Genomic DNA, 23,317 nt, shown 5'->3' with positions numbered 1-23,317 from the left:
TGCATTATCCTGGGCCAAGTGGCAGTGATACGACTCAGGATGCCATCCGTCTTCTCGTCTGACTTGCATTGTCGCTTTCGGAACTGAGGTCGTTTATGTTACTCGTCAATTAGGCTTTTCATGACGTCGTTGACCTCCTCTCATGTCCTTGCCCAGCAGCCTCATTGCAAGATACGCACGGGAGTGGCAACGGTGTTTTACCCGAGCCTGGGAAATGTCGACTATCCCGAAAGATACGGTCATGGGATGCTGAAAGAGGATTTTCAGTGCAGCTGGACGTTATCTGTTTCAATCTGTACCAGTCACCAGACGATCCTCTCCTAACACTTTGGCATCCCAATACCCCATTCAATGATCGCCACATAGAAGCTAGCCCATTTCATCCCGTTATTCCACCTATACTCCACATTCTGGGGCCGCGACGTTCACATGTCTGTCTAAAGAACACACACTCAATCCTGTATCCAAATGCATAAAGACCTCTGAGACAAACCGTTCGTTCATCAAAAAGTTAACCCTCTGAACACTCGTTGCAATGCCCGTCTCCGTTGGTACTATGATTCTTATGTTCAACGCATCTCTGACGCTCTCTAACAGGTGTACAAAAAATCATCTCTGGACGTTTCTACGCTCCAACATGTAAAAAATGGCGTGCACCAGCGTGATATATATGGCAATGAAGACGGTGGACCCCCTTTGACTATCGGCATAGTGTCCGTCACCAAGCACGACGGTGGAGCAACGGCCGGCAAGGCACCATGCAGCGGATATATCATCGTCACAGAGGGTGCGTGCGTGCCATAACATTTATGTAACAAGAAAAGTTGGACTGACGATAGCCGCAACTCATCCGTAGGTGAGATATCCGTGGAAGATGTTGCCAAGGCTGGAGATATCTCAGTCTTGCAGCCTGGCGACGCTGTCCGCGTTGATAAAGGTACAACCATCACCTTGTCTTCCCCGACCTCGGGAAAAGGCACGTTTTCTGCGTAGGCTTGGTGTTGCAGATTACTAACATTTCTCACTGGACAGGATTTTACATTACTCAACTTGGATTTGGGAGTGACCTGAAGAAACATCTTGTTTGAACGGCCAAGCTCATGTTTTCTCTTTCTGTCTTGCTGTGTTAACTGCTAGTCATGAACTTGGTGTACGTCTGAAATATGATTCCTATCGCCATGAGGCTTGGTTGTGAGCTAGTAATACTGCATTCAAACGCACTTGAATGGAAATAGACAAATGGTGGTATGCGAGACATCCTCTCCCAGCGATGCAGCAGTCATCAAACCCGGAAATTGAATTATTCAAATTATTGAAACACGTTTATGAGTAACAGACACAACAGCAAAAGACCGAGCAATCACTCTAAATCAAAGACCAAAATCTCAGCAGCTCGGTCGCCCACATTCTCCACCTCCAAGATAGCACCCTCCTTCTTCACATCCACATAAGCCCCATCCCCCTCTCTCAACTCCACCTCATCCCCGCCCTTAGTGCTAAACTTCACAGTAGCGCCGGTTGCCTGTTGCGGGTTATACCCACTCGTCTGGATAACCTGCACATACGCCTTCTTCCCCTCCAAAGGCCTGCTCAGCGCCTTGCCCGTCCCAAGGATCGACGCATAAAGTGTCAACGCGCTCTGTACCGGGGCCGGGCCCTCGCCATCCCTCCTATCCTTGATACCGTCTGCCCACACTGGCGCTACGACCTTGGCCCACTTGTCCGTCTTTTCCTCGTCGGTGAAGTGCCGAGTGAAGTACTTGGGCTGAAGACGCGCTGTGGTCGGGAGAGACCAGATCTGCAGGAGGTGCACTTCGTCACCTCCGTGCGCTTTTTCAGAGTGGGAAATGCCAGTGCCGGCGGAGGTCAGCTGGATGTCGCCGCGTTTGAGGATCTCGGTGTTGCCCATGGAGTCTTTGCTGAAGTGGGTAGGTTAGATAGGGGGATGAGGTAGCTGTAAAAAAAACTACGTACTGCTCGACTTCGCCGGAGACGATGTATGAGAATATTTCGAACTCGCGATGTGAGTGGGTTCCGAACCCTGTTCGGGGTGCGACGCGGTCTTCGTTAATTATGCGCAAAGGTCCGAAGAGTTCGTGCTTGGGGTCTTGATAACTGAAGTAATGAGTCAGAATTCTAACTTGACAATAACAGAAGGGGATGCGTGCCTTCCGGCCGAGAAGGTGTGGAACGCTTTGAGCCAGCCATGGTCGGCATTGCCTCGTTCTTCGCTCTTCCTGGGGATGAATTTCAAAGAACTCATGTTGGTCGTAATGGTAGATAGTTTCTTCACGAAGGTTGGCTTTAGAGAGTCTGAGTAGTGTAGACAAGTTGGGAATGACGCTGAAAAATATGGCGACGGTTATATATACGAGGACTAGGGTGATGATCCAGAAAAGAGGAGATTTGGGTGGCATGACTGGAGAGTCAGACCGAGCTGTATTGCAGAGGGTATCATCGTCAGCGTCCTCGACATGATGGAAGCAAGATTTGAAGTTGATTTGAAGTCTGCTTGTTGTTACAAATGATTTGTAGTCGATTTGTAATCACAGATAAGCAACGTCGTTGCTTCTCGAATACAGCTTACTTGAAGAAAATTTGACAGACGGAGTACAAGGATTCAAACGTGTATTGAATTATGGACAAAATCGAGTACAAGGATGAGGAAATACAATGAGTTTACAACTGGTTTACAACAATCTTCCGAAAAGATGAATCTCGGCAATCGTGGTTGTTGTAGAACTCCGCCCTATAGACGCCCACCCTTGTCACCTCGTATGCACTGCTTGTCCTCAACCTACTCTACACTCCATGCCACAATTCGCTCTAAGGCAGAGCAGAGCCCGACCCCCACTCCTCCGTCTCCCAGATGAGATCCTCGATGAGATTGCATCAGAGCTCGATCTCCACGAGGACCTTATCAACTTCGCTTTGGCCTCACATGCTTGTGCCAACATCGTCATACCACGGCATACCCAATATCGAATCATCCGTGTCCGAAACGTCGGCTTCCAACTATGGGCTCACCTCGCAAGACGAGCTGATATCTCCCGCAATATCCGTGAAGTGCATATGTGCGAACGACACAACTACACGGCGCCTGATCGTCTGCCCACCACTCTCGTCGATCCTCAACTGGATCTGTCCCAGTATCCAGAGGCGGATCGTGTGCGGAATATTTGCGAGGCACTGAGTCATATGACCGACTTACGGGTGTTCAGTTGGTGTTGGAATACGACGGGCCCGCAGCAGCGGAGCAAGCCAACGGTTGATTCTGCCCACGAGGATGCGATTCTCGATATCGTTCGTCACAAGCCGACGCTGAAGCACCTTGGGCTTTCGGGGCGCTTCGCCAATCACGTTAAAAGTTCCAACATCGACCCCAACAGCATGTCATATCCGGTAAGCTTGCTGTCCTTATTTTGTGGTGATATGACTGACAACGCTCGTAGCTATGGGATATATCCAACCTGACTGCCTTGTGCCTACTCGGGGATGCCTGGGTAAAGCCGGGAAACGCTGCACACGTTAGCCACATGTTTGAGCTATCGCCAGGGCTTGAGGTGCGTTCAACAACATGACAACCTTGTTTTCCCTATCTAATCTTATCTCTTCTCTACCTCTTAGTACTTGGAAATCCCTCTCGAATTTCATAACCTCGCGAAATGCAAGTTTCCCTGCCTCAAGAAGCTGAAACTGTCGCTCCAATCTGGCGCTACGTCTTCAATTGACGAGTCACGTGCACGGTTCCTGGAGAACCATCCGACCATCGAGGAATTGACTTGGTTCCCGATCGGCATTCCCAACCTCGCGCCTGGTAGCTTGCCCATCTTGAAGCGCTTGAGGACGAGCCTTCAGGTGGTCATCGCGCTCGATCAGCTTTCACAAGATCATGTTATACAGGTCGACAAACTGGATGATCAGGTTTCACCACAACAGCTAACGCTTTCAACGCCAACGCCAGGTCCCCCGGTCCTCCGCCCATTGGAATGTCTCGACGTGCGTTCCGTTGACGCTCAGACCCTGGCAAGCTTCAAGACGTTCGATCGGATGAGTCTTCGTAGACTCAGATTGCACATGTTGGGGGATCTGCACTCGATCCACCAGCTCGCCGAGTTCTTCCCCAACATCACTTGGCTTTCCTTACCCGCCGTCCACCTCCCCAAAGATGCCATCCACCCAGCCAATGTGAAACTCGTACGTAACCCTCAAAATCATCGGTACTCATGAATCTGATCAAATAATAACAACAGGAAGAATGGTTCGCCATTCTATCTCTCTTCCCAAACCTCGAAGTCTTCCGCGGTCGAGGGCTATGGACCGCCGTCGATTCAAAGAAGGAAAAGATGCATACGGCTATCATGCAGCTTGTCCAACTTTGCCCAAAGCTTCGCGAGCTCGACCACTGCGATTTCTACGAGAAGCGGTTTGCGTGGAGGAGAATTGCTATTATTAGGGAGGGCGAGTTCGGTGAGAGGGTGAGGTATGAAGTTAGGAAGCCGCCTGCAAAGTGGGTTTTCTCAAACCCAGCAAACAACGTTCTCTAAAAACAAGATGCTGACTTTTGTTTCCTCTATAGGGGCGTCTTTGATGTTACTGATGGGGCATTTGATTAACTTTAGAGTTACATTCGGTTTCTCGCAACACCCTATCTCAACTACAATGGTCGAGGTTTGTATTGTGTAGCGGGGCAATCCTTCTCGTCTCCCCGTGGCCGTAATGGGATAAGGTCACATATACCCCAAGTCTACAAAATTGATTTTTGTGTAGCTAGCTCTCATTGTTGTATTTTGTATTACTGTCGCTGTCCTCGGTGCTGTGGTAATGCTATTGTGTCTTCTGTCATACCATGAAGTGCTGAGAGGATTTCAAGTTTGTGAGTATGGAGGGTACAGGGCATTCAGCAGGTGTGCGATTGAACCATAACAGTAGAAATTGGCATTTGTCCTATGGCTCCTAGCGCTACACAAATGGGCCCAATGCCCATACATGTTATGGCACCATATGTAGGACCAATGTCATAATGACATTCAGGGTTGAATGTTGGGCCCAATGATCAAGCCAAGTGAAACATTATGGATGATTGGTTGGGCTCAATTATGGTGATCTATGTGGCTTGTATTAGCCTAAGGGTCATAGTTGGGCCCAATACTCAACTCACAATGGCTATATGTTTGGCCCAATGAGTGGAATTTTTCTTTTTGCAGGGGTTTTGTGAATTTAGGGAATTCCAAAGCACCTGCATGTGCAGATGTAATACATGTCCCTGGGGATATACAGAATATCTGGAAAAACAACCCTGGCATTCACATAATTGTTCTGGGAAAATGGAGAATTTTTGGAGCATCAATTGAGGGGCTGAGTATCCAAAATATAATATCTTACTCACATGTGCAAATGTAATAAATGTTCTGGGGATGTGTGGAATATCCAAAGAAAATGACCCTGGTGTCTGGACAAATGTTGCAGAAAAATGCAGAATTCCTGAAGCATCAATTGTGTGAAAGGAATATCTAAAAAAAACATTGCAGAATATCTGAATAAAAACAACCCTGGTGTCTGAATAAATGGTTGAGCAAATATGGAATTCCAGAAATTATGCCCTCCATTTCACCAACTTCTCACTTAATTGATGACTGAGAACCAGTTTTCTGGCAAAAGTATGCTTGACATCTAACAACAACCCCTGTCCTTGCTTGGCAGAGGGAGGGGTGGATTGATGACTAGAGGTTGACTTTGTCAACAAACACCTCACTTCTGTATTTTAAATATGTTAGTAAGGGTTCTTAGTACACCCTCGGCTTCACCCAAGTTCAACAAACTTACAAAATGCACTAACTGAAATTATTTTTTTGTTCCTTCATGGATTGAATACATATACATTATAGCTTGTCAAGAGGCTGCTGCTCATACTGTTCACAGGTTCAGTTCAGTCCAGTTTTTTGCCCCCAAAATGTGTGACCGTGGACCGCAACCGGTCTAGGACTGACCCAGATATTGAGGGAATTGAACTGAACCACCTAGGACCAGTCTTTTGCAGTCCATGGAACCAGTTCAGACCGATCCAGACCGGTTTTTTTGCATATAATTCATTGTACCAATATAAACCATTTGTATCTCAACTATTATTACTCTTAAAAATAAATGGGTTATATAATATAGTAAAGCATGTGAATACCCTAGTTTTTAAGAGATTTAATGAAGGTTTGACATACAGTTGAGTGCAAAAAGAATGAAGGTTGATTCATTTTTCTGGTTCTTTCTAAGAATCTATTGTACCTCAAATGTATTTGTGTATTCTTTTACATTATGTAGTTGTGTTACACTTCCCTTGGTATGGACTAATTTCAGTGAAAGCTGGAGCCTTGAGCAGGTTTTTATTCTGGAGGCCATTTTTGGCATCTGAAAAAAAAAAAAGCGCTAACTGGAAAGGTAGCCAGAACATACCTCTGGTCAACCTGAATGAGCCTATCAAAGAATTAGTCAAAAATACTGAGCGGTTAGGTCTGTAGAGGCTTTGGAAAATGGCTTGTTTTGTCTAAACAGGCCAAAAATGACCAAAATAGCACAAAATGACCATTTTCTGGAGGCTCTACAAGCATAACCACTCAGTATTTCTAACTAATTCTTTAATAGGCTCATTCAGGTTGACCAGAGGTATGTTCTGGTTACCTCTCCAGTTAGCACATATTTTTTTTTTAGATGCCAAAAATGGCCTCCAGAATAAAAACCTTCACAAGGCTCCAGCTTTCACTGAAATTAGTCCATGCCAAGGGAAGTGTAACACAACTACATAATATAAAAGAATACACAAATACATTTGAGGTACAATAGATTCTTAGAAAGAACCAGAAAAATGAACCAACCTTCATTCTTTTTGCACTCAACTGTTGCTATAACTGAAACCGAATTACATCTCCGCAAGACTTGGGCAAAATTTAATGTGGCAACTGTAAATTATTTGATGCATATCATACATTGATAGATGGTGAGTAGTCTGCATTCAATCGCACTCATCAAACCATAGTAAAAAATTGATGCTCATTATTCCCATGTTTGAGTCATGTGAGACCGCTAAAAAATGGGACACAACACATCAGTTTGATAGCATCTGCAGCCATGTCCTGCAACGAGCTCCCCCAATATACATTCAATATTGCTCTATTGTCATTTGAAAACCTCCTTGCTCATTTTACCATCTATGGACTACTCCAATGCAAATCCCGGTACACCCACCACACAGGTGCTGGATTGCAGATTTACCCAGCCTTATAGAAAGGATCTTTCCCAAGAGCAACCTGAACCTTTGCGAGCATGTCGATACCAGATCCTGTCGCTGAGATGGCAATTGTGTCTTGACTGTCTAAATCATGTGATGCTATTGAGTGCAAAGTCATGAGGTCCAAAAGGCAAAAGGGAGCTTGTCTTGAATATTTTTGTGGCATATCCCATCCCAAAGGACTGTTGAATTTGAAGGGTTCCTTTGCAGGGTTTTGGGACATAAAACATGTCTGATCTCCCCAATATTGCATTGAAAAATACTCAGCAGCATCACTAATTAGCAAACTGACACAGTCGTGGGAACCACACATGATTAGTTTGTTTTACTACAGTTTGATGGGTGCAACTAAAAGCAGACTCCATATGAGGGAGATCGACTATCATCACCCTCATCATAGGAGTTGCCTACAGGGGACTAGATGGTGAGCATATTTTCATCCTTATAGTTTCAATATCCAAAAATTGAATCAAGCAAAATGATGAAAATTTGAGTGAGGTCATTCTGGTATTTGTGCCAAAATGGATTTGGTTATATCTTTCTCAGTTCTTAACTGTTTTTGATGAACCAAAAACCCAAATGAAGGTAATAAACGTGGTTACAAGGGTACATAATGCATGTGACCATTTAACCAGTTGCAACCGATTGAAACTGGTCTTTGCAAGGTGTTAAAAGATTTTTGAAATGAGGCAACCGGCAACCAGAATAACCCCAAATTTGGGCAACTGCAACTGAAAAAAGACTGGACCATAGTCCGGTTCAGTTCAGTCCTATGGTTCAGTTCAGTCCTATGGTTTTTTTCAGTCCTATGGACTGAACCTTCAAACACCAGCTGCTTGTTTCCCAGCCTTTGGCTGACTCCTAGTGGCAGGGGTAGGGTGTTTGGACCATGTTTGCAGAAGAGTGGAGTGTTTGGTCCAATATGATGTCCTATTATTTGTGCCATGTTTGCAGAAGAGTGAGATGTTTGTTCCAACCTTGAAAATAAAGCAAGGTGACAGCTTTTCCTATGGTGATGACAAATCCTGCCTTTATGACATTGTCATCCTCATCACAGCTCACAATGAGTGCATTGGAGGGTAATTGGGAGCTCAACTGAAGGTTTGAGAAATGATTCAATGCAAGCACAGAGATATATGACATGCGAGAAAGGAAAAGTATGAAACAGCTTTAAGATACTTGCAATATCAATCAAAACAGTTACACAAAAATATTCCATTCAACATACTGAACAGCATATCAAGACATTGGTACAACATGTAATAATACTAAGCATGGAATCATTGTGGTAGGGGAGTTAAGAGGTAGTTCCTCCTAAGTCAGCATTGAGGGATTTCTTCTTATGAAATGAACGTGCTATTTTAGACATAATTTTTGAAGATTTCTTTACAAAATTGGACAAAGAGGACACTAATCAGATAAATATGAGGGATAGTTTACAAGAATAATTAATTTCAGTACACACCTTTTTTGTCAAAATTCATTGTTGAAGTCTCCTCAGTTTCTTGGACATTAGTCATAGAGGCATTTGCATGGTGGGATGTTGCTCCAATAACTCTGCTCTCAACATCCTGAGCTTGGATGACCAGCCTCTCTGCCTTTCTGCACTTTCCCAGACTTGTCAGGGTGGTTTCTAAGTTTTCCATAGCTTCAATTGTGGCTGGGTGTTCCACTCCAAGAATTCTCTTCCTTGCATCCAGAACTTGGATCTCCAGTGTCTCTGCCTCTGTGTGTTTTCCCAGCGTGATGATATGTTATTGCTAGATTTGCCATGGCTGTGATTGTGTCTGGGTGTTCCACTTCAAGAATTCTCTTCCTTGCATCCAGAACATGGATCTCCAGTGTCTCTCCCTCTGTGTGTCTTCCCAGGTGATGATATGTCACTGCTAGATTTGCCATGGCTCTGATTGTGTCTGGGTGTTCCACTTCAAGAATTCTCTTCCTTGCATCCAGAACATGGATCTCCAGTGTCTCTCCCTCTGTGTGTCTTCCCAGGTGATGATATGTCACTGCTAGATTTGCCATGGCTCTGATTGTGTCTGGGTGTTCCACTTCAAGAATTCTCTTCCTTGCATCCAGAACTTGGATCTCCAGTGTCTCTCCCTCTGTGTGTCTTCCCAGGTGATGATATGTCACTGCTAGATTTGCCATGGCTCTGATTGTGTCTGGGTGTTCCACTCCAAGAATTCTCTTCCTTGCATCCAGAACTTGGATCTCCAGTGTCTCTGCCTCTGTAAATCTTCCCATGTTTCTATATGAAGATGCTAAATTTGCCATGGCAAGGATTGTGTCTGGGTGTTCCACTCCAAGAATTCTCTTGCTTGCATCCAGAACTTGGATCTCCAGTTTCTCTGCATCTGTGTATTTTCCCAGGTTTTGATATGTTGCTGCTAGATTTGCCATGGCTTTGATTGTGGATGGGTGTTCCATTCCAAGAATTCTCTTTCTTGCATCCAAAACTTGGATCTCCAGTGTCTCTGCCTCTGTGTATTTTCCCAGGTTTTGATATGTACTGCTAGATTTGCCATGGCTTTGATTGTGGATGGGTGTTCCATTCCAAGAATTCTCTTTCTTGCATCCAAAACTTGGATCTCCAGTGTCTCTGCCTCTGTGTGTTTTCCCAGGGCTCCATATGAACATGCTAGATTTGCCATGGCTGTGATTGTGTGTGGGTGTTCCACTCCAAGAATTCTCTTTCTTGCATCCAGAACTTGGATCTCCAGTGTCTCTGCCTCTGTGTGTTTTCCCAGGGCTCCATATGAACATGCTAGATTTGCCATGGCTGTGATTGTGTGTCGGTGTTCCACTCCAAGAATTCTCTTTCTTGCATCCAGAACTTGGATCTCCAGTTTCTCTGCCTCCATGTATCTTCCCAGCTTTCTATATGAAGATGCTAAATTTGCCATGGCTTCAATTGTGTGTGGGTGTTCCACTCCAAGGATTCTCTTCCTTGCATCCAGAACTTGGATCTCCAGTTTCTCTGCCTTTGTGTATTTTCCCAGGCTCAGAAATGTTAGTGCTAGATTTGCCATGGCTTTGATTGTGTGTGGGTGTTCCACTCCAAGAATTCTCTTCCTTGCATCCAGAACTTGGATCCCTAGTTTCTCTGCCTCTCTGCATTTTCCCAAATCTCCATTTGTTAATGCAAGACTTTCCATGGCATTGATTGTATCTGGGTGTTCCACTCCAAGCATTTTGGCCCTGGTATCCAGAACTTTGATCTCCAAGGTTTCTGCTTCTTTTGAATATCCTTGTTCTCTCAACAGCATCCCAAAATTTGCACAAGCATCATCCATGTAACTGATAATATTCTGATTGCCTTCTGATCGAAATACTCCATATTTGCTCTCACATGTGTTACCAAGGTCCTCCAGAATCCATATGGCTGGTCTACATTCCAGCTTAGTGAACAAGATAATATGACATACACCATTGAGCAACATTTTTTCCTCTCACTCAAAGTCAATCTGTCCCTGCCCCAGGTATGAACCAGTGGATGCATTGCATATGTATTATCAGACAGGCCCCTTTTAATTAAAGAGAAAGACAGCAATGTCCGTATTCCCTCTCTAAAAATAAAATTATCCCAAGTGCCTGTCTCACAAAGCGGAAGTAGTCTTCAGTCCAACAGTGAACTAGCAAGAGGTAAATTTGACATGGGAGTTTCATCATCTTCTGAAAGGGCAGCATAAGAAAATATTTCCTCAGATATTCCCTCATGATGGAAGAAAGGAAATAATTCTAGAAGTACAATTGCACTATTGGCTGCATTGGCCTTATAAGAATCACCAGATTTAGCACTTTGTTGAATTTCTTTGTATGATAGCTCCCAAGTTTCATAGACAGTTTTGTTATACTTAGAAGCCCCAGTAAATTCAGAATGAGATAATAATGTTTTTTGGTGCTCTGAATATTTTGCTAGGTAGTCTCCAATAGTGGTGGCCCCAGAAGCAATATAAGCACCAGCTTGGTCAATTGCAGAGGAAAGCAGAAGAGCTCTATTACAATCTTAGAGGCTTGGATTTGAACATCTGATGTGGATGATTCCAAGCAACTAGCTTTCAGAAGTAGTTCAATAGCATCCCTCTCTTCCATTTCAGTCACTTCAAGAGCATTCTGAGGTGAAGTCAGAGTCCTCATGGCAGAGTTACGACTAGTTATCAGAATGTTTCCACTCATTCCAGGTGGAAAATACACCTCCAGTGCAGCAGGTGACAGAACATCAGCATTATCAAAGATCAGGATGTAATTCTTTTTCAGAGAGCCAATCCACCAGAGAGCAGACTCAGGTGAGCCATCCAATCCACAAGACTGACCAAGACCCTTCAATGCCTGCATGATGGTACCCAAGGAGGATGCATCAACCCAGAAAACATGAGAGAAGCTGAGGACAATTCAATTTTTCAGGTAGGATCAGACTGGTGTTTAATAGGTACTCACCTGTGAGACATTTCCTCAACAAACTTTAAGCAAATCTGAGTCTTTCCAATACCCCCCATTCCATATAACAAGAAAAGCTTTCTCTTCTGAACTACATCATTTGCATTGGTGAAAAAATGCCGCGTGAGTTTCGCGATGGCTTCTGTATGCCCAGTGAACCGAGTGCTCGGGTTTGGCATAAGGGGAATGACCCCTGTCGTCCTATTGCCGTGGATGTTGACCTGCAACAGATCCAATGCTGTCAGCTTGCTTGACGGATACCTTTAGCGAACATTACACTCACAGTCTTAGCTTCAATGAATGTGCCGTTGTTGGCGACAAAGTGGTGAGTGCCTGCAAAGAAGCTCGCTCCACTCATGTTGAGATATCGAAGATGGACTTTCAGGATGAGGGAGGGAAAGAAAGGACAGCGCCTAAACCGTGCACCCCCCCAATCATGCCACGAGGTGAAGGCGTGCCTGTTTCTATTTTTACAAACATGAACATGCCGGGCACCTGCAGGGCTCACGACGAGAGAATAAAGTCCGTTTTTGGCGCCGAACGCGCCTATTGGACTGATGTATAGGCCGTGCTTACAAGTGGACTTTACGAACGTGGGCCTGGCTGACCTTCTTTCTCGTAGTAGTCATGGCAGATTTGGTTGCGCGGTGTCAAGTCTCATACCTGAAACCAGAACACGGTACGCAATCTACACGTCTCTCTTTTTCGTCTCAACGATATGATCTCTCAAAGTGAGTGGCCGGATCATTGTCGAGTTCGCCCCTCTCTGAACATCCATTTTGATAGCTGCAAATTTAAAGCTGGAGCTGCTGCGCGGTGGCTTAGTGGCTCGGTTTGAGTGCCAATATATTTCATTCGTCAAGTCCTTACAACTGGCTGTGTTCACATCGGTTTGCCTGACGGAGAGAATGTAAAGTGAGCTCATAGTCTTTTCTATTTTGAACCGACGGTGGCTAAGGATTATTTACCCAGCTACTTCATCAGCAAAAACCCTGGGAACTGGTAGACATTGTAAGTCGGTGAAATCCGAGGGAGACGTTACAATATGTAACATGCGTTACAACGCGTCTACAATCTGTTCACCATAGCCGAAATGGCTTGTGGATGTTGCAACTATGTCACCCGCTCCTTACCATTCCTTGCTACTTTACAGGACTTAAACGTTTTTTCAACATGTCAGAGTCACGGGAAGGATCAGATCCAACCAACACGGTGGCGCCGCCTTTTCCCATTCCACCTCGCTCAACTTGAACCCTCTTGAACCCTCAACCACCCAGCCTCGCAACGTTTCACTGTACAACGGCGCTCAACAGAGCTACTGTCTCTCTAGGCTCAGCTTCCTCTCAGGATTGCGCCGCCTCCTCGCCATCTCGTCAGCCCTCCGCCTTTCCCATCGATGTTGAACGTCCGAATTCGGAAATTTTTGGACCTGTGAACTTTTCCCTCAACATCAAACTTCACGCTCTCCCCTCCTTCCCCCCCGCGCAATGTCTTCATGATTGGGTATGTGCTTGGCCAGCACAAACTCACTCATGATGACATTGACATTGACACATTGCATTTATGGCAGAATCTTTACATCAAAACCCCAACAAATCTGTCAACCCCTCTGTGGCACAATGCAGCCAGAAGACCCTGGCCGCCCGACGACGCATGCAAAGTATACGGTGGGCGGTAAGTATTGTAGAGTGCGACGTGACCTTTGGATGACGACGAAGGAAGGTGACGTCGGGGGTGGGTGGGCGTGGGGGTATTTGGAGGTGGTGACGTGGGGCCTCCATTTCGATGTGAAGGAAGTTGTCCATGGGGGTAACGCCATTTCGAGGTACGTGGACTCACACCATTTCCGTAGCTTTCACTGATAACACAAGTTTAGACCATCAACTGGTACTCACAAGATACTGGTATTCAGCGCGATTGCTCTGAACATCACAAGGTGACCCTCCCGCTTCGCTTCTTTATGAACGTGTTCTCAAGTTCCTTCACTCCAGTGATTGCATACGTCACTTCTAATGTGTGTTGTTCATTCACTCTGACACAATTGTTACTTAACTATCTTATCCAAGGAACCTTTTGATTCTACAGGAGTGATGAGGGAGATGACGATATGGTTACCGTCTTTGGCGGCACAAATGTGGGCGCAGGCGGCTGAAGATCGCGAGAAGTGTAGGCTATTTAGTACTGTGCAGGCTGCAACCATATTTAAATGAATCTTCCTGTACATATGCATATTCCAATTGAGATTGTGGCGACATTCTATCTTCATACAAATCCACTTGTAATTGGCTTGCAAGTTGCAACCTGATAAAATAGTGCAATTATTGTGTGACATTACAATGCCGCTACTGTACTATGACAATGTATCTTGTAAAATATCCCTCAGCGATGTAAGCGGTGATAACTGATTGCACTCATTGTAAGGTCGTTGCGAGCCCTTTTGATCCTTGTCGTCTGGTAGCAACTGAATCCAAGGTGATCAAAATAGTCACGGGTTTTTGCTGATGTTATCCCAGCGTATCCCCTCACGAGGGCATGTCAGCCACTGGGGTAGACCAGTCTACAGAGTCCACAGAGAAGGCACAGGCACCAGGGTCCAGCTCTCTCATCTTTACTAAACCCTGATTTGACACACTCCGGAATTCTCCGGTCTTCTCCCTCGTTGTACGCCACGTCGCCAAAACACTTCCAGCATCGTTTGGTGTCGTCGGCTTCAACCTAGCAGGGTATCTTTACCTCAATTACAAATTGAAGAAAATTGGGAAATAATATATTTGAGTTCTAGCTATGAGTTGCTGAAGAGTGCGCCAAATTAGAGCCACAAAGAAAAGATTTACTCGAGCTTATCGTTGGAAACGGCGAGCAGCAAACAACGATGAGGAAACTTCGATGTTAAATTTGGCGTGACAAACGGATACCGCCCTGAGCGGACACTTAAATCTACGTTATATAAGCTGATGGCTCTTGCTACGTTTTGAGCTGCGAGCTGCGCTCATTTTTGAATGGCCCTGTTAGGTCAACCAAAATACACCAGTAGCATTTTATTACGAGGATGGGTGGAAAAAGGCGGGCCAAGGTGCAACAAAGATGGGCGGGTTCAGGCGCGACGAAGGTGGGCGGGTTCAGGGACGTGGCTAAATAACACGGTCCGGGATTGAAGAGCTGTTTGACATGAGGCTGGTGGAAAGTCGGAAAAGGCCGAGTCCACCATCAGTCTACGTAGAACGGTCTACCCCAGTGGATGCGAAGCTCTGCCCCTCACACACCCACATTCGCCCACTCCTTCTCAATGAAGCCAACGCCCAACGACAGCCGACCTTATCATTTCCTTCAAATTTAACAGCATGCCCATTTCACAGCTCTCCCTCCACCACCTACGCTTTTCGTCCTTGCCACCGTCCTCCTGATTGATGTCAATCATTGGGAGTGCCTCTCAGACGACACGGACGCACGATGAATCATAACGGAAATGGACGGCGGATGGGTCGAGGTCTCCTCCATCAACGATCCGATACTGTGGACCACATTTGGAAAAAAGCTGAGAGGGACAAAGAGAGTGAGGGTCGAGTTGCAGTGGCCGAACATATCTGATACCCCATTCGCTTCCCCTTTTCCCCCGTCAATCGACTTCCACAAAATTCAAGGTCTTCCCTGACGCCTCTTAACGATCCCCTCAAGTTGCCCTCTTCCAAAGGAGGTCTCTCCTCCGACCTTGGTTGGAAGAGTGTACGATGAACTCCTCGGCTGACATCACGTTGAACTCGAACCGTTTGCACTGGCTCTATATTGTGTACACCGCTCTCAAAATTTTGAGGAGGAATGGCGAGGACGAACGAGCAGGAGAATGTTTTCTCGAGGTGTGTCAGGCTTAGACTTCGTATCTTGTCGTTTACTCGATTGACTCAACGACATTCACAGCCGACATCTAGTGACACTCCACTCGGCGTTTCCGAAACTTTATTGCTCCTCACAAGCTCAAAGGACCCCGTCATCCTGCCCGACACACTGCTGTCGAGCTGCGGTTTCAAGGACACTAGTACTCTCGATCAGCCGCCCAGCTCCACAAACTCCATCCTCCCGATACTCCTCCTCCAACGATCTGTATCTCCAAACTACGCTATAAGGGTCACGCCATACCAGAACTGCACGACCGTTGGTATCTGCCTCTCTACATCCCTCATGGTGGTGTATTTCGGCAGCTTGATGTGCTCCGCATGAACATCGAGTTGGGAGCTGTACGTTGGGCGAGAGGTGAGTACGACATTCTGTCATTAAATTCCACATGTCAACATTGTTGCAGTCATTTCCCTACGATACCCCAAGAGTTCGGTTTTCATTCCCGTCATGGACTGCGCGCGCCATTTTAATTCTTATACAATACTCGAAGTCAACCACAGGGTACGCAGAATACCCTCACGCCACATTCCGCCATTGATCTTTATATTTGTTCTAGTCACACCACAACTTTGAAAAAATACTTGGCCGTTACCTTTACCTCCGTGAAATGCAACATTGGACTCTGCTGCTCTAAAGTCGTCGCGTTAGTGTAGGCATTGGAGATGTTAGCTGGGACCGCGCCAGCGACGGCTATGACAGATTGAGGTGGGGTGCAATGTGCAAGCTACCAGTGCCAAAGGAAACGTACATTCCGGGTGGGCAATTCCCGTTAGATAAAGGAAACTACATTTTGTCAGTATTGACACTGACACACGACGACAAAGGTAAGATCCCGAGCCAATGTCAACGCTTGTGTCATTAGCACCCTGTACCAATCCAAGGAGAGGGAAACCGATCTCATCCGAGTCCTACGAAAAAGGCAAATCCATATCAACATCCACTTGAAACAGGAAAGACGGAAGAGGCTACCTCCATGGTGATACGGACTTGTGAAGCTGAGATCGAGGATTCCTGGATGACGAAAGTAACGGTGGTGGCGTTGTCGATGGCCGGCTCACACTGGAGCTGGGCTTTGCTAAGAGAATTCTTGGAAATATAACCGAGACTGTCTCCTGTGCTGTTTTTGACCTCGATAACTCCGCGTTTGGTTATGGTCTTTACGGCTTGAATGGCGGGGACAGAGGAAGGCGTCGAGCGGCGGTCGATATCTAGGAAGAGGACGGTGAGTCGTAGTACTGACTTGTCATAAAAAAAGAGAGGATACGCACAAACTAAAGTGACCGAACTCGGACTTGTTCTGCATTCGAAGAGCAAATTAAAAAATGTAGGCGCTTGCTTTCGTCGCTTCGCTGTGCGATGAGGCAGCTGAGCAATTGTCTGGCGCCGCAATGACCTGCGATCCAAACAAAAGTAAACACGTGTTTCCTCCACCACGCCGGGGAAAATTTGAAAATGACGCTGTTTCGTCTGCAGAGAGGCATGACTGAAAAGCCGTGAAAGAAAGTAGATCGCTTTCTGGTCCCGCTCTTATGCGAAGCCCCCAAGTCTCTCGTGTTCTCGTCCTTTGTCGCATCCGGATAGCTCGAAGACCTGCTGACCGGGCCCATTCAAGTTGATGCTGAAATAGTTTTCACATTCTATGGCGCCGATTTTTCATTACTGGGGCGTACACAAAAGAGATGCGCTACTGACCCTCCGTAACTCATAGGTGATGCCGTGAGAATCTTGATACCAGGCATGCTGTCAATGTTGAGCCCCCTAGTCAACATCGGCTCCTCATCCTCCACTGCGCCTGCGATCTCCCTCTCCCCACAACCCCCAAACCGCGTTGACCACCCTACACCCGTTCAACGTTCGCAAATTCAACACAATCGTCTCCACGCGTCAGTTTTTCGGTCCTTCGAGCGTTCAACATGTTCCTTGCGAGAGCGGATCTTCGATCTGGGAATAAACGTCGACTTTGTTCAGATTGACGATGCGTTGGTATGGGGAAGGGGAAGAATGACGATACGCCGTATGCATCTGAGCTGCGTATCGTGGTGTCAAGGTCCTGGTGACAATATGCTACGTGATGTTGCTCATACGTGGTAGGTTTCAGAATCTGAAGGGGGTTAAAATAGCTATGTCAGGCCAAAGACGGTGGTGTGCATGAGCGTCACGGAGATGATCTAGGCTTTCGAGAGGTCGATTTGAGGGGAGCAAGTGAGCTGGATGGGATGCGCCACAGTTTTGCCAGACAACTTGTGAATGCTCAGCTTGGATTCGGTCGGGGGTGACTTCGGTTCACAAATGTACTATGACGTCTGACCTGATTGAAACAAGATGAGGTCAGGGCTACAACAAAAGGAGCTATTGATGAACGTTACCCACCTTCAAATTGAGATTCGTGTCTGTACGCAAACAAACCCCTTAACACCCCTTCACTGTATGAACTCATTTTTTCTTGTAGTGGACCATCGACCTCACTACAGGCAACCTCAACCCTCAATGGATCAACTCCAACGGCTGTAAGCTCGGTGCTCACCCTCACATCTTGCAAGCACTTAACGTTTCTCCATTGAAAGAGTGTATGATGGGTTCCTCAGCTGACATCGCATCAGCAACGACCCTCCGTGACGTTGAACTCAATTCGTTTGCAATCGCCAACACCGCTCTCATGATTTTGAGGAGGAATGGCGAGGACGAACGAGCAGAATTTTGGGCAAGTCCATTGTGACGGGGCAGGTGCATTCCGTGGATTTGAAACGCGAATATGCGATCGAGGAGCGAAGTGTATGCGGCGTTTGTTGAGCTGGGCGTGATGGGGGAGTGGTGCCATTGGCCGGAAGGCCAACGTGAGGCATGCTCGAGTGTTCAACGCCGGAGTTGATGGAGAGGTGGTGGATAGACGGACGAAAAGAGCGAGAGAACGACCAACGGCGGAGTTGGCAGCATGCGGCGTCGGTTGACGTTCTCGTCTGAAAGTTGTTAATTCCGCCGTTGAAGTGGATGTTGGAATAACACCTGGTATATGGTCAAGTATTCCATGCATCTCGAGGACTTTGTAGCCTATAGATCGAGATTGATGGATTAATAAGTCCGAGAACATCACCGAACAATTCACACGTATCTAGTAATTAGTAGTATATTCTAGTAGTTACATTTTGTAGTATATAAGGGCGACGAAGCTGCCCTCGACATGATTATTATCTTTATCCCCTATTACCACTGCGCTATATACACTCTCAACAGTGGATATACGATTTCAGCCACCACGACGTTGTCGATAACATCGCCATCTTCATGACACCTGTACTACTCTTGCGACCTTGCAAGAAGTCACCCCGACCGAATCCAAGCTGAGGATTCATGAGTTGTCTGGAAGAACTGCATACCCCATCCAGCCCACTTCTTCCCTTCAAATCAACCTCTCGACAGCCTAGACCCCCGTGACGCCCATTCACACCACCCTCTTTGCCGTAATGTGGCTTTCTCACCTCCCTTCAGATTTTGGAACCTACCACCTATAAGCAACCTTGCGTAGTGTATCGTCACCAGGATCCCATGATATGCAGCACCAGCATACTGATCGTCACCCCCTCCTTCCCCTCACCGCATACCAAGGCGTCGTAAATCTGAAGAGTCGACGTTTAGCCCCAGATCGAAGATCCGCTCTTGCAAGGAACATGTTGAACCCTCGAAGGACCGAGAGACAAATGGGTGGACATGATCGTGTTGAGTTTGTGCGCGTTGAGCCGGTGTTGGGTGGTCAACGCAGTTTGGGGGTTGTGTGGAGAGGCAGGGTGCAGGCGCAGTGGACTATGAGAAGCCGATGTTGACTAGGAGGGGTCGGATTGAGTGATTTGAATGTTGAATTCCAGGAGGCTGAGCCGTCATGGGTCGACCTAAATGGTTTCAAGCCCAAGATGTCATGGATTTTGTTGTGTCGTCGATCGAGGGAGGATTGAGCGGCTGATGCGTGTCACCTTCTCTTGTCTGGGGAGGGTGTCTTCTGGGAGTGAGAATCTGGGTTCACAAAGAGACCTGGTGACCCGATTGCATGGGGGAAGGACGTTTGAGGAAGCTGTGCATGTTGGTGTATGCGCAGGGAAGGTGATACGTTGATTCGAGGTAGAAATCCCCGCCACTAGCGCTGTGGTGAGTTGGGCTACTGAAGTAGTTGCAAGCGGACAAGAGCAGTGATGGAAGGCCAAAGTGTTGTCACGTATACTTGGACTTGATCCAACGGGGGCTGTTTGAGCCAAGATTGCCCTTTTCCCACTCTCTCAATCAGCACACAATGATTAATCACCCGGAGCAGAGCCCGACCCCCACTCCTTTGTCCCCCCAGATGAGATCCTCGATGATGTTGCATCAGAGCTCGATCTCCACAAGGGCCTCATCAACTTCGCTTTGGCCTGACATGCTTGTGCCAACATCGTCATACCCTGTCACACCCAATATCAAATCATCCGCGTCCGCAACACCGGCTTCCAGCTATGGGCGCACCTCTCAAGACGAGCTGACATCGCTCGCAACATTCGTGAGGTGCATATATGCGAACGGCACAACTACACAGCACCTGACCGTATACCCACCACTCTCGTCGATCCTCAACTGGATCTGGCCCAGTCTCCCGAAGCGGATCGTGTGCGGAATATTTGCGAGGCTTTGAGCCATGTGGCCGACTTGCGGGTGTTCACTTGGGTTGGAATAGGACGGGCCCACAGCAGCGTAGCAAGCTGACTGTTCTTCCTGCTCATGGGGATGCGATTCTTAGTGTTTAAAGGTTCAGTCCATAGGACCGCAAAAAACCGGTGGACCGAACTGAACCGGACCATGGTCCGGTCTTTTTTTCGGTTGCAGTTGCCCCAATTTGGGGTTGGTCCGGTTGCCGGTTGCCTCATTTCGAAAATATATTAAAACCGTTCAAAGACCGGTTTTGATCGGTTGCAACTGGTTAAACGGTCACGTGCGTTACATACCCTTGTAACCACGTTTATTACCTTTTATTGGGTTTTTGTTTCATCAAAAACGGATAAGAATTGAGAAAGATATAACCAAATCCATATTTTACCCGAGTCTCTACGAGATGTAATTCGGTTTCAGTCGTATCTATGTCAAATCTTCATTAAATCTCTTCAAAATTGGTAGAATGACGGGTATTTACATGCTTCACTATTTCATATAACCCGTTTATTTTTCAGAGTAATAATAGTCAAGATACAAATGGTTTATATTGGTATAATAAATTATACGCAAAAAAACCGGTCTGGATCGGTCTGAACCGGCTTCATAGACCGAAATAGACCGGTCCTAGGTGGTTCGGTTCGGTTCCCTCAATATCTGGGTCGGTCCTAGACTGGTTGCGGTCCACGGTTGCGCGTTTTGGGGGCAAAAAACCGGACTGAACTGAACTTGCGAACACTAGCGATTCTCAATATCATACGTCAGAAGCCTACGCTGAAGCACCTTGGGCTTCCCAGGCGCTTTGCTAATCACGTTCAGAGTTCCAACATCGACCCCAACAGCATGTCATACCCGGTAAGTTTGTTGTCCTTATTCTGTGATGATATGGCTGACAACTCACATAGCTATGGAATATATCCAACCTGACTGCCTTATGCCTACTCGGAGACGCTTGGGTAAAGTCGGGAAATGCTGCGCACGTTAGCCACATGTTTGAGCTATCACCAGGGCTTGAGGTGCATTCAACATGACAACCTTGTTTTCCTTATCTAATCTCATCCCTTCTCTGCCTCTTAGTACCTGGAAATCCCCCTCAAATTTCATAACCTCGCGAAATGCAGGTTCCCCCGCCTCAAGAAGCTGAAATTGTCGCTCCAATCTGGCGCTACGTCTTCAATTGACGAGTCACGTGCACGATTCCTGGAGAACCATCCAACGATTGAGGAACTGACTTGGTTCCCGAGCGGCATTCCCAACCTCGCTCCTGGTAGCTTGCCCATCTTGAAGTGCCTCAGGACGAGCCTTCAGGTGGTCATCGCGCTTGATCAGCTTTCCCAAGATCATGTTATACCGGTTGAGAAACTCGTTGATCAGGTTTCACCACAATGACTAACGCTTCCAATGCCAACCCCAGATCCCCCAGTCCTCTGCCCGTTAGAATGTCTCGACGTGCGTTCCGTCGACGCTCAGACCCTGGCAAGCTTCAAGACATTCGATCGGATGAGTCTTCGTAGACTCAGATTACACATGCTGGGGGATCTGCACTCAATCCACCAGCTCGCTGAGTTCTTCCCCAACATCACTTGGCTTTCCTTGCCTGCCGTTCACCTCCCTAAAGATGCCATCCATCCAGCTAATGTGAAACTTGTACGTGTGCCCCGAAATCATCGCTATCCATGACTCTAACAACAAACAGGAAGAATGGTTCTCCATTCTCTCTCTCTTCCCCAACCTCGAGGTATTCCGCGGTCGGGGGCTATGGACTGCCATCGATTCAAAGAAGGAAAAGATGCCCACGGCTATCATGCAGCTTGTCCAACTCTGCCCAAAGCTGCGTGAGCTCGATCACTGTGATTTCTACGAGAAACACTTTGCGTGGAGGAGAATTGCTATTATTAGGGAGGGCGAATTTGGTGAGAGGGTGAGGTATGAAGGGAGGAAGCCGCTGGCAAAGTGGGTTTCTTACAACCTTTCTCTAAAACCAAGATGCTGACTTTTTTTTCCTCTATAGGGGCGTCTTCGATGTCACCAATGGGGCTTTTGATTAACTCTGGAATTTAATTTGGTTTCTCGCAACACCCTATCTCAACTACAATGATTGAGGTTTGTATTGTGTAGCAGGGCAATCCTTCTTGTCTCCTGTGGCCGTAATGGGATAAGGTCCACATATACCCCACGTTTACAGAATTGGTTCTTGTGTAGCTAGCATTGTTGTATTTTGTATTGCTGTCACTTTCTCAGTGCTGTGGTAATGCTATCGTGTCTTCTGTCATACCATGAAGTGCTGAGAGGATTGCAAATTTGTGAGTGTGGAGGGTAGCTGGCTATCAACCTTCAAGACAACTCCAAGGGACCAAGGGTGCTCTAGCAATAGAATGCCAGCCTACCTATATCCAGTCAGGCATTCAGCAGGTGTGCAATTGAACCATAACAGTAGAAATTGGCATTTGTCCTATGGCTCATAGTGCTACACAAATGGGCCCAATGCCCATACATGTTATGGCACCTTATGTGGGACCAATGCCATAATGTCATTTAGGGTTGAATGTTAGGCAGCCAAGTGAAACATTATGGATGATTGGTTGGGCCCAATCATGGTGGTCTATATGGCTTGTATTAGCCTAAGGCTCATAGTTGGGCCCAATACTCAACTCTCACAATGGCTATATGTTTGGCCCAATAAGTGTAACTTTTCTTTTTTCAGGGGTTTTGTGAATTTAGGGAATTCCAAAGCACCTGCATGTGCAGATGTAATCAAGGGGGTGGCGGAATGTGGATTTTAGATATACAGTCGCATTATGAATTAAGGTGCCCTCAGTCTACCCCCCCTACCCCCTACCCCCCAAAAAAGGAAACTTCCAAGTTCCTATGTCAAAAACATACTCAAGTAGGTATGTAGTACTTATGCTACATTTTGGATCTGTTACTACATGCAACAACACTTCACCCCCATAGTATCCATACAAGTTGATATGCTGCTGCAGATTTGCTTGACTACCTGTTCCAACAGGATTCTCTTTCTCACATTCTGGGCAA

General features: G+C 46.6%; 10 protein-coding genes across 10 annotated transcripts; 7 read left to right on the top strand and 3 right to left on the bottom strand.

Moving 5' to 3' along the window:
• Positions 1-535: 535 nt before the first annotated feature.
• LACBIDRAFT_303535 (uncharacterized protein) lies at positions 536-1,088 on the top strand (the record flags this gene model as incomplete). The annotated part of the gene is made up of 4 exons (XM_001884169.1): positions 536-547; positions 598-787; positions 857-976; positions 1,033-1,088. 4 exons carry the CDS (start codon positions 536-538, stop codon positions 1,086-1,088), a joined length of 378 nt encoding a protein of 125 aa, XP_001884204.1.
• A 272-nt stretch (positions 1,089-1,360) lies between these two features.
• LACBIDRAFT_303534 (uncharacterized protein) lies at positions 1,361-2,263 on the bottom strand (the record flags this gene model as incomplete). Its single annotated transcript, XM_001884077.1, has 3 exons — positions 1,361-1,919; positions 1,975-2,115; positions 2,169-2,263. The coding sequence occupies 3 exons, from the start codon at positions 2,261-2,263 to the stop codon at positions 1,361-1,363; spliced, it is 795 nt and encodes a 264-aa protein (XP_001884112.1).
• Positions 2,264-2,811: 548 nt separating this feature from the next.
• Positions 2,812-5,218, top strand: LACBIDRAFT_329936 (uncharacterized protein; the record flags this gene model as incomplete). Its single annotated transcript, XM_001884168.1, has 7 exons — positions 2,812-3,402; positions 3,453-3,563; positions 3,628-4,197; positions 4,254-4,470; positions 4,580-4,671; positions 4,771-4,876; positions 5,208-5,218. 7 exons carry the CDS (start codon positions 2,812-2,814, stop codon positions 5,216-5,218), a joined length of 1,698 nt encoding a protein of 565 aa, XP_001884203.1.
• Positions 5,219-5,770: 552 nt separating this feature from the next.
• On the top strand, positions 5,771-6,221 carry LACBIDRAFT_303532 (uncharacterized protein; the record flags this gene model as incomplete). Its single annotated transcript, XM_001884167.1, has 2 exons — positions 5,771-5,800; positions 5,889-6,221. 2 exons carry the CDS (start codon positions 5,771-5,773, stop codon positions 6,219-6,221), a joined length of 363 nt encoding a protein of 120 aa, XP_001884202.1.
• Positions 6,222-8,576: 2,355 nt separating this feature from the next.
• Positions 8,577-8,925, bottom strand: LACBIDRAFT_303531 (uncharacterized protein; the record flags this gene model as incomplete). Its single annotated transcript, XM_001884076.1, has 2 exons — positions 8,577-8,689; positions 8,745-8,925. 2 exons carry the CDS (start codon positions 8,923-8,925, stop codon positions 8,577-8,579), a joined length of 294 nt encoding a protein of 97 aa, XP_001884111.1.
• A 3,512-nt stretch (positions 8,926-12,437) lies between these two features.
• Positions 12,438-14,341, top strand: LACBIDRAFT_329934 (uncharacterized protein; the record flags this gene model as incomplete). Its single annotated transcript, XM_001884166.1, has 10 exons — positions 12,438-12,450; positions 12,583-12,634; positions 12,678-12,730; positions 13,050-13,222; positions 13,290-13,393; positions 13,438-13,453; positions 13,596-13,733; positions 13,786-13,885; positions 14,103-14,106; positions 14,233-14,341. The coding sequence occupies 10 exons, from the start codon at positions 12,438-12,440 to the stop codon at positions 14,339-14,341; spliced, it is 762 nt and encodes a 253-aa protein (XP_001884201.1).
• Positions 14,342-15,828: 1,487 nt separating this feature from the next.
• On the bottom strand, positions 15,829-17,352 carry LACBIDRAFT_329933 (uncharacterized protein; the record flags this gene model as incomplete). Its single annotated transcript, XM_001884075.1, has 7 exons — positions 15,829-15,981; positions 16,212-16,303; positions 16,362-16,396; positions 16,424-16,521; positions 16,583-16,848; positions 16,882-17,006; positions 17,306-17,352. The coding sequence occupies 7 exons, from the start codon at positions 17,350-17,352 to the stop codon at positions 15,829-15,831; spliced, it is 816 nt and encodes a 271-aa protein (XP_001884110.1).
• Positions 17,353-17,935: 583 nt separating this feature from the next.
• LACBIDRAFT_303524 (uncharacterized protein) lies at positions 17,936-18,329 on the top strand (the record flags this gene model as incomplete). Its single annotated transcript, XM_001884165.1, has 3 exons — positions 17,936-18,009; positions 18,063-18,120; positions 18,180-18,329. 3 exons carry the CDS (start codon positions 17,936-17,938, stop codon positions 18,327-18,329), a joined length of 282 nt encoding a protein of 93 aa, XP_001884200.1.
• A 125-nt stretch (positions 18,330-18,454) lies between these two features.
• LACBIDRAFT_303523 (uncharacterized protein) lies at positions 18,455-18,813 on the top strand (the record flags this gene model as incomplete). The annotated part of the gene is made up of 2 exons (XM_001884164.1): positions 18,455-18,552; positions 18,599-18,813. 2 exons carry the CDS (start codon positions 18,455-18,457, stop codon positions 18,684-18,686), a joined length of 186 nt encoding a protein of 61 aa, XP_001884199.1. The 3' UTR covers positions 18,687-18,813.
• A 2,311-nt stretch (positions 18,814-21,124) lies between these two features.
• Positions 21,125-22,329, top strand: LACBIDRAFT_329932 (uncharacterized protein; the record flags this gene model as incomplete). Its single annotated transcript, XM_001884163.1, has 6 exons — positions 21,125-21,136; positions 21,187-21,297; positions 21,359-21,655; positions 21,839-21,928; positions 21,978-22,234; positions 22,293-22,329. 6 exons carry the CDS (start codon positions 21,125-21,127, stop codon positions 22,327-22,329), a joined length of 804 nt encoding a protein of 267 aa, XP_001884198.1.
• Between the last annotated feature and the right edge of the window lie 988 nt (positions 22,330-23,317).

Source organism: Laccaria bicolor, genomic scaffold, assembly GCF_000143565.1.
Source record: "Laccaria bicolor S238N-H82 LACBIscaffold_24 genomic scaffold, whole genome shotgun sequence".
Lineage (NCBI taxonomy): Eukaryota > Fungi > Basidiomycota > Agaricomycetes > Agaricales > Hydnangiaceae > Laccaria > Laccaria bicolor.
Note: the sequence above shows the minus strand (reverse complement) of the source record. Positions and strands in the feature narration are given on the sequence as shown.